General features: G+C 51.8%; 1 protein-coding gene across 1 annotated transcript in view; it reads left to right on the forward strand.

The window, feature by feature from the left end:
• The window catches only part of Adamts2 (ADAM metallopeptidase with thrombospondin type 1 motif 2), a 211,171-nt gene extending 193,619 nt beyond the window's left edge, over positions 1–17,552 (forward strand). The window contains exons 14-22 of the mRNA XM_051167249.1: positions 470–593; positions 1,557–1,637; positions 2,139–2,305; positions 3,554–3,713; positions 6,114–6,246; positions 6,923–7,130; positions 9,375–9,504; positions 10,414–10,503; positions 16,846–17,552. Of these exons, the coding sequence (XP_051023206.1) occupies positions 470–593; positions 1,557–1,637; positions 2,139–2,305; positions 3,554–3,713; positions 6,114–6,246; positions 6,923–7,130; positions 9,375–9,504; positions 10,414–10,503; positions 16,846–17,306 (1,554 nt within the window). The 3' untranslated portion in view covers positions 17,307–17,552. The remainder of the gene's footprint in view (positions 1–469; positions 594–1,556; positions 1,638–2,138; positions 2,306–3,553; positions 3,714–6,113; positions 6,247–6,922; positions 7,131–9,374; positions 9,505–10,413; positions 10,504–16,845) is intronic.
• The last annotated feature ends 849 nt before the right edge of the window (positions 17,553–18,401 follow it).

An 18,401-nucleotide genomic window follows, 5' to 3' on the forward strand; every position in this document is an offset into this window, starting at 1 on the left:
TGGGATCAGACTAAACCTTCCATGCTAACAAGGCAAGCCTCAGCGTCTCTGGGCTGTCTCGGGGAGTGAGCAGGATGTTAAAGGCAGTGTCGATGACGCCTTTCACTATGCTCCACTCTTAAAGATCCCACTACCTCATTGTTGCAACATTGGCCCAAAGCAGCTGAAGGGCAGCTGAAGCAGCTCAGGGCTGCCTCTGGGTGGGTGCTCTAGGAGAAGGGCAGCGCGGAAGGCCGCGGACAGAAGTCCTGTGATATGACAGGTTCCGTGTTCCACGTGCACTGAAGCAGGGAGAAGCCATATGGTGCATCATGGCCACGTGGAGTCTGACGCTCTCTAAAGCCCTTCTTCCCCTGTACCAAGAGCTTGTAAGAACAGACTCTCAGGGCCCAGCTGTGGGAGAGAACAGGTACCATGGGTCTTGGGGGACTCAGGTCTCAGAGGTCCCCTCCCCTCTCTTGCCCTGCAGAAGGTGGGCTGTGATGGGGTGATCGGCTCCCGAAAGCAGGAGGACAAATGTGGCGTGTGTGGGGGCGACAACACCCACTGTAAAGTGGTGAAGGGCACATTCACGAGGTCGCCCAGGAAGCAAGGTAAGAAGCCTGCCTTCTGCCTGGGCTGGAATGGTGATAGCACCTCATGGGGCAAGGACTTGAACGTCCCCACCCTTGGGAATCTACAGGCCCATCCCTTATTAGAGGCTCAGGGATGCAAGGGCCAGCGAGGAAAGGGAACCTGTTGGGGGCTTGAGTCTGAGTTCCAGTGGCTATGGAGGAGGAAAAACAAGGCCTGGGTTACAGATATACCTTAGAAGCCTTTATCTGAGGTCAGGAGCCCACAGAGGGCAACCCCCCCGCCCCTTGGTCCTTCAGGATGCCCAGCTGCCTGTTACTCAATCCTCCCTCTCTCCTGCCAACAGACTGCTGTCGTCAGGACTTCCCTGAATCTAGCACGTGGGGGATGCCCATAGCCACATCCCAAACACAGCAGCCTGGTACTGAGGCTATGGTTTCATATGACCCTGCACCCTCTGGGTTGGCCCGAAGCAGCTGACCACATCTCTGTGGTGTCAGTCAGTCTAGTCTGTCTCTGACATGGAGACAAGCCTCTTTGGTTTTCTGATGAAAGGCCACAGAGCAAACCTAAAGGCCCTGGCAAGGAGCCATGGGCCAGGAGTGGCCTTGTGGGTCAGGTGCTGAGCATTAGTCCTGCCCCTCCCCATGTGGGGCTCTAACATAGTTTGCAGATGGTGAGACTGAGGTCCAGATAGGCTATGTGGCTCGCATGAGGCCTGCCTGCTAGATGGGGCATCTTAGACTAACTGCCAGCATGGCTAGCACCTAGATTCTCACCTGAGGAGTCAGTGGAAGGGACAGCATGGAGACACCTGGGACTTGAAAGTGAGCAGAAATGCATGATGGGAGTATCCAGGCTTCCCAAGTGACCCATCTCCTACTTGAGAGCGGAGGTTTTGGAGGGCAGGCCTCTCCCGGGTCATGAGCATTGGATGAAATGTCTTCCTGTGTTTTCACCTGGCTTTCTTTCCACCCCCAAAGATTACATCAAGATGTTTGAGATCCCTGCGGGAGCCAGACACCTGCTCATTCAGGAGGCCGACACCACCAGCCACTACCTGTGTGAGTCATGGCCCGGTGTCTCAACACCTGTGAGCCCCTCCTCCCCCCCCACTTCTTCTGGGGATGGGTGGAGTGCCATAGGTTGGAGGCTCAGATTGTGTGTGGCCAGCTCCTGAGATCAACATCCCTGATTGACAGGGCTTTTTCACATGCATCTTCCACAGGGAGGTCAGGGCTGGAGAACAGAGAGCTCATCTGGGCAGCAGCTGCAGAGGGCCCTATGTCTCACATTCCTCCAACTTGCAGAGGGGTGAAGGCCACCCTGTCTGAGAGGCATGGGTTAGGCACTAGGTCCCATACAGTGATTAGCTTGGTCTTCATAGGGCAACCAAGGGCAGGATGTGACTCCCAAAGCTACTAGTGACAAGGCCAGACTGCCATGGAGCACAGGGGGAGGAAGGGGAGAGGCACAGCTGGAGGAAAGCCTCTGGCCTCCTTAGCCCCCAGTAATGGGGTACTGGGTTACTGTAATGACTGTGTGCTCCCCTCTCCTGTTCTCAGCTGTCAAGAACTTGGAGACAGGCAAGTTCATCTTAAATGAAGAGAACCACTTGGACCCCAATTCTAGATCCTTCATTGCCATGGGTGTGGAGTGGGAGTACAGGAATGAGGCCGAGAGGGAGACGCTGCAGACCATAGGGCCGCTCCACGGAACCATCACTGTGCTGGTGAGTGGATGCTGCCCCAGCCCGTGGGTGCACACACACACACACACACCCATACCCCGCCGGAAAAACATGGGAGCCCTGAGATGCCCAAGCTTCCTCTGCATTCTTCAGACTATGCTCTAGTCAGTCTCTTTCCCTGCCGTGGTCTCCTCCTCCGTGTCAGCCATGAGCGGGCATGGGCCCACACGTCAGGGCTCTGGTCCCTGGCCAGCTCTTAGTGACTGTGGCCACAGACTCCTCTCCAGCTGTTTTCTTTTTTTCTTTTTTTCCCCTATTTGAACAATGTTCACAGCTAATACTGATAGATACATTAACCCATGCTGAATGAACTCCTCACACCTGAGAGCTCAGAAACCAGCTACAGGTCACACGGGACTTTGTTGTCCAAGCAGAACTGGATTCCAGGTCCCTGGTCACTGGGTGTAAGGATTACAGGGTACTCCTGGTTATAGGGAGTTGTGAGGGGGCTAGGTTTTCAATTCCCCTTTTAAAATTTTTTAGTTTTAATTAATTGCTTAAGTAATGTAATTTATCAAAACAAGCAAGCACACTGAGCCAGGCATGGGGTCATGCACCTATAATCCAAGGACTCAGGAGGCAAAGAAAGAAGATTAAAGCAAACGCCAGGCCAGCCTGGTCTACAGAGCAAGTTTCAGGCCAACTGGGGCAATTTACTTTCAAAACTGAGAGAGCCGGGGAGGGCTGGACATGTGGATCAGAAGGTCGGAGGACTAGGCTCTGTGCCCCAGTACCCATAGCAGGTGGCTCACAAACGCCTATCATGCCAGCTGCAAGAGATCTGACATCTGCTCCGGGCCTCTGTGGGCACCGAACAAGTGCATGCACAAAAAATAAATCAATAAAATGTAACTTAATTTTGTTAATGTTGTGACCAGAGAAGCCTATGAGATCCTAGCTCTATATAGATTCTCCTTAGTGGTAAGATCCTCAAAAACCCGTTCATGTCATACGAAAAGTGCACTAGCTGTACCTAAACTACAGCCAGGACGCACTGCCGCTGTCAGCATCATAAGAGGGCTGCACCACATCCCACTAGCCAGGGGAAAGGTCTGCATTTCAAATTCCAGGTGCCATTATAAAGTTGAAAAGCCATAAAGATGACCATCGTAAGCCGGGGACTGTCTGTCTTCCCTGGTTGTCACTTTACCTGACGGCCTCTAACTTAGCTATAGAGGAAAGATGAGGAGCTGAGCAGACACATTCATGACCATGTTGACATGGGCCCAGGTTATTCCCGAAGGAGATGCCCGGATCTCCCTGACGTACAAATACATGATCCATGAGGACTCGCTCAACGTCGACGACAACAACGTCCTGGAAGATGACTCTCTACGTCATGAGTGGGCCCTGAAGAAGTGGTCTCCCTGCTCCAAGCCCTGCGGTGGAGGTGAGGGGCTTCTCACTGCTGGGGTTCCTAAGCTTGATTGGAAGTGGGACAGCCCTGCGTTGAGACTCAGTGTGAGCCTGGGGGAGGTTAGGGTTGGATGAATGGGCTTCCGGGTGAAGCTTCCTGGGCTATCAGTGCCTTCCTGACAGCAGCTCTAAGGCCAGTGAGCTTGTCCTGTGCTGGATATGAGAAGTTCCTCTGAGAGCAATGGAGCAGTGAGCTCTGTTGGGCGTAGTCTATGCTGGGAAAGGTCCTTGGGTAGTTGAGAAGGGCAGGTGCTTGAGACACCAGGCAAAATGTCCCCAGAATGGCCTGTGGGGCATGAGTCACGCCTGCACAGATCACATCAGTGTGCAGGGAGTGAGGCTGGCCTGGTGGGAGGCTGACACACGTGAGTGGATCAGTTAGCAGAACTAGCAAGACCCCAGCAGCACTGGGGACACTTTCTGGGGAAGCCTTTTTTCCTTAAGTCTATTCAGAAAAACAAAACAAAAACAAAAACATCACACACCTGATCAATTTAGAGTTGGGGGCTGGGAGAGACAGAGGGGAAAGTGGTCTCCATTCCTCAAAGAGTTCTACCTCGATGCAATGCGGTCTCCACTCCCCACCACATGGACCTCGCCAGCAGGCTGATTCCTGCTGCGTGTGTGAAATCAAGGCTCAACCTGCGAATCCTCTTTCCAGCCACATGCTGGTCCAGCCCCAACCTTACATTGGCCCTTGTGGATCCACTCTAGGTCCAAGAATGACCTTTTAAAGGAACAAATCTGGGCTGGAGGGATGTTGGTTCAGTGGTTAGCATGCTTGCCTGGCAAGCTTGGGCACCAGAGTTCAGATTGCCAGAAAACTATGTAAAAATGGGATAGGCATGGAAGCCCTCCTGTATTCCAGCCTTGGAAGGGGGCAAGAGACTGGGGGGGGGGGCGGGGGCTGTCCCTGGAGCAACCTGGCTGTCGATACTAACCACACTGGCAAGCTCTAGATTGCATTGTAAAGGCCCCGTGTCAATAAATAAAATGGAAGAGAAATCAAGGATAATTGCTGACATCAACCTCAGGTCTCTACAGAGCACACACACGTACACACGTACACACACACACACACAGAGAGAAAAATAAAATAAAAGGATAAACTACATCCTGCCCCCCTCCTGCATTGGAATTTCCTCCAGTACCCCCCTCATTTTGTGAGACCAAAGCCAAAATTTTCCCCGTGGCCTCTGGGGTCCAGGCAAGCCTCTGGAGGATAGGCCATGTCTTACTTCCCCATCTTGGCCATACCAGCCTTCATATGTTTACTGTCACTGTGATAAAACTTTGAGATAATCAGCTTGTTAAAAAAAGAAAAGAAAAGAAAAACTGTGTTTCCACTCACAATTTTGGTGGCTCTAGCCCATGGCTATTCTCACTGCTTTGGGCTATGTCAAGACAGCAGAGGAAGCTGCTCACCTTACCTGCCTGGCCTAGCAGTGAGAGAGGGAGAGACAGAGACAGAGACAGAGATAGAGACAGATAGAGACAGAGAGAGAGAGAGAGAGAGAGAGAGAGAGAGAGAGAGAGAGAGAGAGAGAGAGAGAGAGAGAGGAGGAGGAGCTGGCCCTGTCAAAAGCACATCTTCAAGGGCCTATCTGCCTCACCTCTTGAGGCTCCACCCACTCCAGATAGCACTGCAGGATGGAGACCAAGCCTCTCACATCCTTGCCTAGTCCACAGCAAGTGATTCTCCTGAACACACACACACACAGTGCGTCCCTGGCGGTTCTGCACAAGCTCCTCCTCACTGTCCCCTCCATCCCTTTCGGGGGGGGGGGGTGGTTGTCAGTGCCACTTACTCCTCTGCTTTCCAGAATGTTTTCAGATGCTCAGACTAGGGCAGTCTGTTTGGCGGCGCTTAGATCCTCTTGTATGCTCGCTAGGTACTACGTAATTTCAAGTTCCGCTATTCTCTGTTCTGAGGTGGGGTACCTTGTGTTGTAAGAGGTTGAGCAGCCCACAGTAGATACTCTACATATTTCCCAGTATCCTCAGGGGGGAACAGCACCCATCAAGGGAGCATGCATTCTTGTCCCCCCTCTGCTGGGATGGGTGCAGGGTGGGCTCTCTGCTGGCTATCTCTAAGGCACCCTTCTCACCCTCCACATCATTTTGAGGGCAAGGAGGAATCTCAGCCTTTGGAGGGCTGAGGCAGGAGGATTCCAAGTTTGAGGGAATACTAGGACAAAGAATGAGTTCAAAGCTAAGCCAAACTATGTAGGAAAAAAAAACAAAAAAACAAAAAAATAAAAAACAAAATCAAAAAGGAGAATGGGGCTAATACTGCTGGTGGAGGCCCCACCTCTCCAAGCCCCCTCCGGGATTCCACCATCCCATTGAGCCCCTTCAAGCTCTCTATCTTCAGGATCCCAGTTCACTAAGTATGGCTGCCGCCGGAGGCTGGACAGCAAGATGGTGCATCGAGCCTTCTGCAGTGCCCTCGCCAAGCCCAAAGCCATCCGCCGAGCTTGCAACCCTCAGGAGTGCTCCCAGCCTGTGTGAGTGCTAGGGGGCCACAACCCAGGGGCACAATGTGGGGGGAGGGATGAAACTGGATCTCCCAGAAGCTCTGGGCCTGGCCTCTTGTGGGGGTGTTGGGCTCTTTACCCACCGCACAGTAGGTTAAAGGTGCTGGCCCACTTCTGACCCACTGAACGGAAGCTCTGAGTGCATCTCAGCGAGACCGAATGTGTTAGCACTTAGACGGGGAAACAGGCCCAGAGGGCTGGCTTCCGATGCTGTAATAGATGTTTCTAAGCAACAGCTTTGACCCCCAGACCCTCAACCCCTAGCAGGATGCATTTCTGGGCCCAGGTCAGAGAAGATGGCAGGGTAGGGGGACACACAAGGACAGAGGCTCAGGGACTCCACAGTGCTCTTGAGCTTTGCTGGGGTTGGGGGATGGTTCATAACACCATCAGAAGATGAGGCTGCAGGCAGATCCAAGACCCTGAGGGGATAAACAGCTAGCAAAATCCGTCAGGCCACTAGCCCTAGCAGAGCCTCCCAGACTCTTGACAGGCAGGGGAGCCTCTGAGCCTTGGTTTCCCCTTTATGCAAGTCTACACAAATGAAGATGTGCGGGAGGGAGCAGTCTGACCTCTCTGTTCTCACTGCCCACCTGGGCCACAGCCAGATGGGTTCCCTGACCACACTGCCACTCTGCCCTGGCAGGTGGGTCACTGGTGAATGGGAGCCTTGTAGTCAGAGCTGTGGGCGAAGCGGCATGCAGGTGCGCTCCGTCCGCTGCGTTCAACCTCTGCACAACAACACCACCCGCTCCGTCCACACCAAACACTGCAATGACCACCGTCCTGAGAGCCGCAGGGCCTGCAACCGGGAGCTCTGCCCCGGGCGGTGGCGGGCTGGGTCCTGGTCCCAGGTAAGCTGTCCTCTTGGCCCCATGCCCTTGACCCCAAACTGAGCTTGGATAAGACTGAGGTTAGGCAGGGGCGCTCCAGTTTTGATACAACTCCTGTGCCCCCAGGCCACAGCTTAGGTTTCAGGGCACCAGTGGGAGCCACACCACAGAAGTTCCAGGGTTTCCATCAGGGAATATGATGATGATCTCAGGTCCCAGAAGTAAGGAAAACAGATACTTGTCATGCATAAATGACACTGCTAGTTTAAACTGCCTGGTAAAGCTAGTATCCAGCCTGTCCCAAGACCTCAAGCATGCAGGAGCTTTCTTATCACTCAGAACCTTCTGTGGGTTAGGTCCCCAGAAACTGCACAGGAGCCATTCCTCCTCCAAACTCTGTGTAAGAATGTGAAGAGCCTGAGAACGCCAGGTCTGCTGTGTTGGCTGCCCCCCCCCCCATACCCCCACACACATATATACACATAGTGAGGCTGTGTGGCTGGGCTGAATGAGACACAGTGGCAGGAATCAGACATGAGTGCTCGGCTGCCTCCTCCCCAGGGTCATGAAGCGGTGGCAGGCAGGGGTGGGGGTGTGGGATAGAGGGTGCCCGAGGCTTGGGTCTAGAGAGAAGGTTAGAGGAGGGTCTGCCAGCGCTCCCAAGACTGGATCAGAGATGCTGCAGGAGCCCCAGCCTGCTACAGGTTATCCTGGGCCTTCCGCATCCACTAGCTACACAATCATATTGAACCGTTCTCCAGTATTATAATGAGGGGCTCCGAGTACCTTTTGCAGGGAGAGCTGTAGGCAGATATGCTTTATATCCTTGCCTTGGAAGGGCATTGGTTCCTTTTGTTGTCTGAGTTACCCTGTCTTTACTTGGAAGCTGGCACACACACACACACACACACACACACACACGTCATTATGTTTTGTTCTAATTCACTTCCCTTCCCCCGCTACCTTCCCTTCCCTTTTTCTTCTCCCTAAATAGTACTCCTCGAGAGTGTCATGAGCTTCATGAGCATACACACACACACACACACACACACACACACACTTCCACATAGTGGAATAAACAATTTGTCTGAGTCCAGCTTATTTTACTTCATATGATCTCTAATTCTATCCATTTTTCTTTTGGGGGGGGGGATGTTATGATTTTGGTTTTCCCTAATGGCTCAGTAAAATTCCACTGTGTAGACTCTAGGAAGATGGCTCCAGTGGTTAAAGCGCTTGCTATGCAAGCATGAAGACTGGAGTTTGGACTCCCCGGCACCCGTGTTGATGTCTGGTCGGCATAGCAACCTGCCTATTAGTCCCAGAGCTCAGAGTCAGAGGTGGAATCCCAGAAGCAAGCTGCCTAACAAGATTAGCTGTGTCAGCAAACTCAAGAGTTCAGATGAGAAACCTTGGCTCAATGGATGAGGTGGACAGTGGACAGGAAGACTGTGGATGTCCACATGCACCCACACGCACATACACAGACACACATGCATGTGTACCTGCATATCATGTATGCACCCACACATACAAACACGCATATATATGTACCACGTTTTTCCTCTTTCTGCGCATCTGTTGATGGACAGGTAGGCTGGATCCATTCCCCGTGCCACTGCAGATATAAGCACAGATGTGCGGGTTCCTCGGTAGTATGTTGATGTTGAGTCCTGGGAGTGATGGACTGTATGATAGTTCTGCTTTTACTTTTTTGAGGACTGTCCTTCGGGATTTCTGGCAGTGCAGAGGGTTTCTAACTACTGTGTAATAAGAATTCTTTAGGCCATGGGCTTTGAGGTTTAAGGCCATGCATGGTATTGACATCATCAACTTTATACCCATATGGGGGAGGACTTTTATGACATATGGCACCATGGTGGAGCACACAAAGATTGACTCCATGGAGAGGCAGGCAGCCAAGCTCCAAACAGGCCAGAAGAGGCCTCCCACCAGGTTTTGGTCCCCTCTTCTATCACCACACTTGGGAAAGAGCTTCCAATACACGAGTCAGGAATGACGTACTCAAATCATATCCAAACCATGGGAAGAAGGGAGGGTCCGGAAGTTCTGGGCATCACAGTAGCCCTGAGAGATGGGCGTGTGCATTCTAAGACAGCCCCCATGGGACAAGACCCACTCTCTGCCCCACATCATCTCCCATGGGTCCCCAGTCACATCCCTGGGGATCATGGGATGGTCCAACTCTTCGAGTCTGGGGTCCAGTATGGGAGGTGACCCTGATTGATGGTTCTGTATCTATAGTGTTCGGTAACGTGTGGCAACGGGACCCAAGAACGGCCAGTGCTCTGCCGTACTGCAGATGATAATTTCGGTGTCTGCCGGGAGGAGCGGCCAGAGACAGCAAGGATCTGCAGGCTTGCACCGTGCCCTCGTAAGCCCTGCGCTACCTCTCATCCCCCAGCATGCAGCTGCCTAGGAGAGGGGAGGTGGGGGCCTGGTGCAATCAAATTCTGCTTTTCTTCCAAATTGCCTGGGTTGGCCATGGGTGAACTTGAACTTGAGCGCTCCCAGCGAGCACTGAGACTTTCCCAGAAGTCTGGAAATGGGATTGGGGGATAGGCTGTTGACACGTGGGTGTCCTTGGACAGGCCCTGGTGTGCATAGAGGAGTCTTAGCCCATCCATCCATCCATGCCTTCGTGGCATGATGTTACAGCCTTAAACTCCAATGACCCACAAAGCCACAGCATGGCAGGAGTGTTGCGGCCAATGCAGTAGAGATGCCAGTGTAGGAAGGGGGTGCCCATGCAGTTAGAGGGTGTCCTGTGTTCTTTGAGAACAATATTAGGGCACTGGGCAGGTACCTCATCCAGAGTTACATGTGTTTCAACATCTTGGTCCATATAGCAACTCGTGGCTAGACGCCCCCCCCAACCCCCACTATTCTATTCTACAGAGGATAGTGTGCACTAGGTTAAGTGACACTCCTGTGCGGGGGGGGGGGGGGGCTGGAGGGGTGGGAGGTGAGGGGGGTGAGGTGTTTTGTCATCCTCGATGCTTCTCCAGTGCAGTTCTAGAATGACAAAGAACCCTGGAACTAAGGTTGGGTACAGAGGGTGAAAATGCATGGCGTGCATTAGGTGGCAGGGCCTGACGTGTGTGGGCAATTGGTGAGACACTGAGTACAGCTGGGTCCCAGGATGATTGGCAGAGAAGCAGGAGACTAGACCAGTTTATGCCAGTACAGGAACCATGCCCTCCTATTACTCCAGGCCTCAGGAGGAAGGGCATGAAGGGGGTGCCCTGGCAGCTGCAGTCTTTTTTCTCTCTTTTCCTTCTAGGGAACAACTCGGATCCCTCCAAGAAGAGCTACGTGGTTCAGTGGTTGTCCCGGCCTGACCCTGACTCACCCATCCGGAAGATCTCGTCAAGTAACCGACCTGTTTATAACTCTGCCTCTGCCCTCCAGTGCATGCCCTGCGCCTTGTGGAGCTTGCCTTGGGCCCCCCTCCTCTCTCTCTATGGAAAGCTTCCCTGACTCCTACTGAGCGCTCTCTCGGGTGAATCTGTTTTCTCCGGGCCTGTGTGCTCGGCCTGCTCCTCCCCGAGCTTGTACCACTTGGTGGCGTGAGTGAGGGCTAGCCTCAAGGAGGCCTAGTCTAGGAGACACTGGCCTCTTGTAAGGGGCGGCCAGGACCTGGTTTTGTGATGGCTGGTAAAGGGGCAAAGATCTGTCGTGGTGCCGGAGGGGCCTGAGGCCACTGTGCGAGTGTGACCACCTCGCCATGGCGACTGCCTCATTGGGCCACATTCCTCCAGGCTGAAGCTGCGGGTCAACTCCAAGGGGAAGCCAGCCCCATCCCCTTTCAGACGCCACCCACCATTGAGGTGAGGCCACAGGGGTCTCTACGGTGTGCGTTTTATTTTCTGCGTCTCCCGCGCCGGGGTGACAGACCCCCAAGTTTCCTGCGGTGTCAGGGGCTTCCCGGCTGCTGCTGCTGTCGCTGCTGCTGTCGCCCTTTGCTGAGTGTGTCCTTTTCCGATTTGTGAAACCATGGCCTGCTTCCGTCCGGCCTTTGCACCCAACCTACATGGCCCTTGGCCCCCATTCCCCTGTCCTCTCCATGGTCCAGTTATACGGAGGAGGAGGCAGGGAGAGGTGTCCCTGAGATGGGACATTATGGACAGCACCACTTCCATTTTCTGTCCATTTTCTCCAATGGCCTTTTTCTCATCGTGTGCATATGACCCGTTCAGAGGATTGAAAGTGAGATTGGTTGTTTGACGCCTGACTGACAGACACGGATGTGCCTCGCCCACCAGTGTGAATAATACAGAATACCTCAATTTTTATTGCTTTTTTGTTTTGTTTTGTTTTGTTTTTGCTTAGAAAAACTATGTAGAAGATGCCTTAAAGTTGAAAGCTAACAGAATTGGCTGCTAACCCCAGCCTTAGATGGGTGGGGGGGGTGTGATCCGAGTAGGAGGCAGGCACTAAAGATCTAGGGGGATCCCACCCATTTTGCCCACCTTTTGCCAAGGGTAAGGTTTCTAAATCCAGTTGGCCTTGCTCCCTCCCTGAGCCATCTGTGTGTGAAGGGACTTAGCAGGCATTCCGTCTATTTCTGACAAAAGGGGTCCTCCTCTCATGCCCACCTGGCCAGTTGGCGCTGACTGTTTTGTGGAGACCCCCCACACACAAGGGGCTCCCACAGCGCGGCCTTACACCCAGAGGGTGACACACCTGGGTCCTTAGCCGTGACCAATGTAGCACTCCCAACTGACAGTCCCACCAGCCCTATGGCCCCAGTCACCTTCATCTATTAATAATTCTAGTCCCTGCTGGACCACGCAGCCAAGCCTCCTCCTGCTCCCCTTGGCACTAATTACTGTTATGTAAATAATTGGTGTGTAACTGCAAATTAATCCTCTCACGACTGTTAACTTCCAACTTTGACGAGGCAATGTGAGTGACCTGTGTGGTTGCAGATGGTGCGACACGGTCCTGGGCATTTGCCTCCTGTCTGTACGCACTTTGCTTTATCAGGGATATTTTATTAGTGTTTTGTATGTACTTAATGACGTATTACGTAGGTTCCGTTGTTGACATTGCTTTTCTGTTGTTGGGTTTTTTTTTTTCCTCCTTTCTTTCTTTCCATGAGACATTAGCGTGTGCCAAAGTGACTGTGAAAATGACCTTTTATTCTTACTAATGATGGAAAGACGTCTTGTCATGCATCCCACAAATAAACTCAATAAAAGTTCAGTTCAACTGGGAGCTCGGGTTTGGTCAGCTGGTGGCTCGTTCCCTTCACCTTCCTGGCAATCAGCACTGAGGTGGCATACGGCACCATCCTGTAGCATGGGTTAACCTGGTTTCTGGTTTCAGTGACTTCACTGTCCCCCACCCAACCCCACCCCACCACCCTGCCCAATATAGAAGTTTAGGGCCCACCTTCGTCTAACACATATACCAAAGAAAAATTTCAAAACAGGATTGTTTCACTCCACCTTGACTGTTGAGCTGTCCATGCTAAGTGAGAACATTGCAGAAATGTCTAGGTTTTCTGCTCCTGGGTGCTGCCTGGGATGGCTTCTTCCTTTTGAGCGGATCAGAGCAGAAATGTGGGGTCTAGGTTATATATCTCCTGAGCCACTGTGGCTCATCACCCTGCCTTCATAGAGTAAGTGCCCATCAGCCAAGGGATGGGGGGGGGGGTGTCTTGGCAAAGTCAGTTTAGGAGAAGCAAGGCAGTGGTCATGTGTGTGTGTGTGCATGCGTGTGTGCATGCACGCATGTGTGTGTACATATATGTGCACATCCCTGCCTGCCTGTGCCTTCCAAGATCTGCTCTCAGTAGCCACAGGGCTTGTGTCCTCTTGCCTTCTGACAAAGAGCAGGCAGTGGATCAGGATTCAGCAGAGACCTCTTCGCCTTTGTTCTGTCTTATCCTGTGGGCGACACTCCCGCTCCACGCTTCTCTGCTAGGGAGCAGTAAGAAAGTTCACGGGGTCGTGAGAAAGAACAATAGGAGATGACCCAGCATCTAGGAAATGGGATTGGCAGCCCAGGCCCAGGCCCCCAGACTCCAGAGATGTCACAGACGCTGTGGTAGGGTCCACTGCCCACAACTCTGCTTGTTAACCAAAGCAATCATAGCTGAAGAGAACCAGGAGGCCTGAGGATAGGCGTCAACAGCAATGCACCCCACAGCCCACCTCTCCGGAGTCAAGATTAGCTGCCCCCTAAGGGAACCCTGCATTAGTATTCCCAGTGGCCAGGATGCCACATGCACAGGGCAACATTCAAGGCCCATGGTGGAATGGAAGGTGCCACTCACTTTATAAATTAGTTTCATGAGCTTTAGAATGGCAAAGCGGGTTCATGAGCCCTCCTCTCATGTACTGCCATGAGGAATGCTCCCTCCCAGCAGTTCTTTCTGCTTCTGCTTAACCTTTGTGATGTTAGGGAGAGATTCTCACCTTGCTCCTTTCCCAACATCCATCACACTTTACTTTCTCTCCAACTTAGAGTTCTGCGCAGGACTACTCCCCCCCCCCCCCCCCCCCCCCCCCTAGAGATTGGGGAAATCGGAATTTGACTTCAAAATTGACTTCAATTTTTTTTCTCTGTCCTCACGTTTGAGGTCATTTATGGTACTTGTCTTCCATGAATGACACCGCTATCAATTTTCTCCTAAAGCAAAGGGATGACGTTCAAAAGGCACTTGAGAAAACTACTGAGAGGAAACAAGTAATAGTCCAGATGGAATTCAGATACCACCAAGACCAGGGTAGGGGCACGCAGATGACGTAATGCCTCCCATCCAAGTGCTTGCCAGGGCTGGCTCTGCTTAGCTTTTAAGGTGACTTTATGAACAACATGCTCGGTCTCAATGGTGTAGCATCATTCCTTAGAAGCCAATCGTTTTGGCCACCCTTGGTGGCGCACACCTTTAGTCTCAGTACTTGGGAGGCAGAGGAAGGTGGATCTCTGCGAATTCAAGGCCAGCCTAGTCTACACAATGAGATCCTACTTAAAACAAGCAAACAAAAACAAGGGTTCTTGCTAGTTGGTTGCCCCTAGGAATAGAATGGAGGATCAACTATCATAGAGCCAAAATTATTCTGGCAGCCTTTCACCAGCAGAGCCTCAGGACACACAGTTCAGCCTGCTGCAGGTATCCTGAGAGCTACACGGTTCGGCCTGCTGCAGGTATCCTGACAGCTTCTTTATCTAGGAGAGTGGTCTGGTCCTCGGCATTGTTTAAAAGACACAACCACTAGCGTACTTTCAATAAGGATTGCAGCCACCTCTTCATCCTGCAGACAGTTATAGCTTAGGAATAAGGTGGCCTAGTATTTGCATATATTATATGCAACTTCCCAAATAGCTTGCATCACCTCCAGATTCCATATACTTCCCAATACAATGTAAGCACTACATGCATAGTTGTTTCGCTGCATTGTTTACGGAATAATGGCCTCAAAGGTTTAATGTAAGGTTTCCCCCCAAATCCTGTCCATGGTGAACTGCATCCAATGATGTAGAGCCTGTGGGTACAGAGGGCTGACTGCCATGTCTTTTCTAGGTTGATATTTGTACACCAAGCTCTTAACCAGTGGCTTTTTAATTCACTCATTGGCTTGCTTTGATACTTCAAAACTGAAGCTCTGTAGTTGAGTCAGAGGAAATCAGACAGAGAAGTCTACCTGGTAAGCCAGTGGACACAGAGCATCCTGCAGAAGGGGATCCAGATCCCCAGGGCTTTCTCCATCAACTGAGTACCGTGTTTGTATCACCTCCTAATCCAAGACTAGCCTTGAGCCAGAGCCAACCAACATTTTCTGCAAAGAACCAGACAACAAATAGTTTAGGCACTGGAACCTCTCTGGCCTCTGTCACTGTTGTTGTGGTGGGAAAACAGTCATTGGTAGTAAATGGGGTTGTGTTTCAATAAAACTTTATTTATAAAACCAGGTGAAAGGATGGATCTGGCCAATGGGCCTATATAGCTCTCTGACTTCTACAGTCCCCAGGACTGTGGTCAGTGTTTATATGCTGCTCAGCATCAGTAGCTGCCAAGAAGACAGAATAGGGGTGGGAAGAGAGCAGGTGGGGTTCTAGACCCGCAACCTCAACATCCAATGCAACATTCTTTATGTTCTTCATATATTGAGCATCCATGAAACACTTCCTCTGAGGAAGACACTACCAGTCGCCATTGCTGTTGGGTCCAGCCCTCAGCCTGAGGCCTATGTGTTTCCCGGTATGTGGGGAGCACATTTCTCCTTTCTGTAGTAGGACAGCCTGGGCCTCTCCTCATAGGCTGCTTTGCTTTTTGTCTTTTCTTAATGCGCCTGCAGCTGGTTGCGTTTTCTATTTTTTGGACCACTTCAAAGCTCAGCGCTGCCTCTGGTGGAATACATCTCTACAGTTTTCTTGACCATGTGGCTTTGTTGACTTAAAACCCAGAGTTTTCCAATTTTGGATACAATTATTCTCATGTATCTGCTTCATATTTATTAAATGTAGCCTTCGGCTCACCTTCGGGGTTGCTTCACATACCGCCTGGGGCTCTGTCTTGGCGCTTTCATTGTGATGGAAAAGCCAGGCTCTGGTCACCTTATCTGATCACTGAATGTGAACGTATCAGCTGGGCAAGTGTGGAAAAGGCAGGGAACCAGGAAGCCACAGCCTGGGGGATTTTCTGTCCTATGAGAGGCCAGACTGTGCTTGCCCTGGGGGACTCAAAATATCCCTGTGACAATGACTTGTTACTTTACACTGAGTGTGTTTTGTAAATCATCTTGGTTTGGGTTGTAGAATGAGCTAGTGGGGAAAAGAGAAGGGAGAGTGACATTTGGGGGGGGGAAGGCTAATGGGGGGAGGGAGGGGAGAGAGAGAGAGAGAGAGAGAGAGAGAGAGAGAGAGAGAGAGAGAGAGAGAGAGAGAGAGAGAGAGAGAGAATTGGGTTAATAATTGAGCCGCAGACAAGCTGAAGATTGATTGGCCAGGGAAAAGAGGGGGTGGGGATTCTGAAGAGAGAGTCAGAGCTCTCCATGTAAATGGGGTATGGATGATCAATTTCTTGAGTGGGAAGGAATGGGACTGTGCTGAGCAGGATTGGCCCTCATGAGAAGGTACTGAGCTTGTCTGGGAAGTTACCAGTGCGGCGGGTCAATGGACTCAATGCAGCCATGGCAGAAGAGGATGGATCAGATAAGTCTGGGCAAGCATCCCAAGGTCTACACAAGTCTAAGTCTTTAGTCTCTGACAGACACACCTTGGGAGATCAGGTCAGAGCAGGCAGTACACTGTGAGGCCACAGTTGAGGGGGCTGGGCTGACTGTTACTATAGTTACCACCTGTAGATTACCAATAGAGTCAAATCCTGCCACAACACTACACTAGGATGTCGCATGAAAAACCCTGCTAAGTCCCATCCTTAAGGTTGAAGTTGGAGTCTCTCTTAAGAACAGAAAGGTCTCGTATCTGTCTCACCCTTTGAGATATGCTGGAAAAACAGGTTCCGCTGGGGATCGCTTGCAGGAGGGGAGCACTCCAGGTGTGTGGGGGGGAGATGTCTGTGGATGCCGCCCTGCTCAGAGACTCACACGCTGCAATTACACTGACTCTCCGCGCAAGCTCACTACCTCTGTGCTGCCTCTGGACTCTGTTACACGCCTCCTCCGGCAATCTGCACTCGGCGGTGGGTACACGTCCCCCATCACCTTGTCCGTTGGTTACTTCTCCCGCTCTTCTCTTTCAGAGGGCCAGTGCCAAGGCGACAAGTCAATGTTCTGTAGGATGGAAGTCTTGTCTCGCTATTGCTCCATCCCGAGCTACAACAAGCTCTGCTGCAAGTCCTGCAACATGCCCCGAAACCTCAGCCACACAGAGGATGGGGGTGCAGAGCCTCCACCAGGGAAACACAATGACATCGATGTGTTCATGCCCACGCTCCCGGGGTCCACTGTAGCTACCCAGGGCCAGTCTTCACCAGGGCCTCCCCTGGAGGTCCCCCTCAATGCCTCCAGCACCAATGCCACCAAGGAGCAGCCGGAAATCAACGCTGTGGATGTCCCGTACAAGATCCACGGTGTGGAGGAAGAGGTGCAGTCGGCCAACCTGATCCCTCGACGGCCAAGCCCATATGTAAAGACGAGGAACCAGAGAATCCAGGAGCTCATTAACGCGGTACAGAAAAAAGAGAAGCTCAGAAAGTTCTAATAAAATGGAAAGATTCGCATCAACAGCTTTTCCCCCCTTGCTTATAGATACAATCCAGGGGCTAGAAAGTCCTGTGTTGTGGGAAGTGAAGCCAAAATTTCTGCTTCCAAAAAGGTTTGGAAAGCAGGGAAAGTACAAAAGAATATATTTGGGGGGGGGGGGGAGGTGTGCCAATCAGTCTACTATGTATTTTCCAGGCTAGGGTAGACAGGAATAGGTTCCCTAGTTCCTATCAACGATGGGAGGTCAACCGGGATGACTCGCAGAGAGAGAGAGAGAGAAACTTGGCTCCAACTTTCAAAGCACTAGTTGAGAGCCTTCATTTCCTTGACGATGACCAGTCCCCAGACCAAGGGATGAAACCACTGGGGACAGTTAACTGACACGGTGTTTTATTTAACAGATCAATTGCCAGGGTGAGAGCAATGAAATGGAGGTCATGAGCCAAAATGACCTCAAAAGGCTAGGCAGATAATGGGATAAGTGTGGTACCCAGTATAGGACTCTGGCCAACCAGAGAGCAACATCCATCTAGAGCTGTGGGTGGGCTCCGGCCGTAGCTGCCGGCGTGACTTGTCTCTTTCCTGCCGGCCTGGCCTTGTCGTATGTTGTGCTTCCAGATACCTGCATTTCCTGTACTCTGTTTGTTTGTTTAAGTTGTGAGGGTAGGGGAATGACCTGAGAGTTTCCGGTCTAGACCCACCAGTCTGTGACCTCTGGTCTCCATTTTAATTACCAACTAAGTGGCCGGTGCAGCTTGAACCCCTGGTGCTCCCGGTGCAGCGTTTTGATCTCAGCTGAGCGTGAGCTGTGCACTGACGGAGTTCTTCCTAGGGATGTCATGTGGCCTCTGTAACGGGGGACAGGAGGACAGCTCCAAACCAGGGTTGTTGGGTCAAAGACAGCAACGATGGTCTCTCTCCTCTCCGCTAGCCCTGGCCTTGGGCCAAGGCCCCAGAAAGGAAGGATGATAGAGTCGTGTACTCTGATGGAATGACCCAGGATAGGGTCCAAGACCCAGGATCTCCCTTTTCTGGTGTCCCAGTACTGCCACCAGGGTAGTGCGGTGCCAGGCTGTGGGGCCTCAGGCTTAGA

The sequence above is a fragment of the Acomys russatus genome, chromosome 25 (genome assembly GCF_903995435.1).
Source record: "Acomys russatus chromosome 25, mAcoRus1.1, whole genome shotgun sequence".
NCBI classification, from domain to species: domain Eukaryota; kingdom Metazoa; phylum Chordata; class Mammalia; order Rodentia; family Muridae; genus Acomys; species Acomys russatus.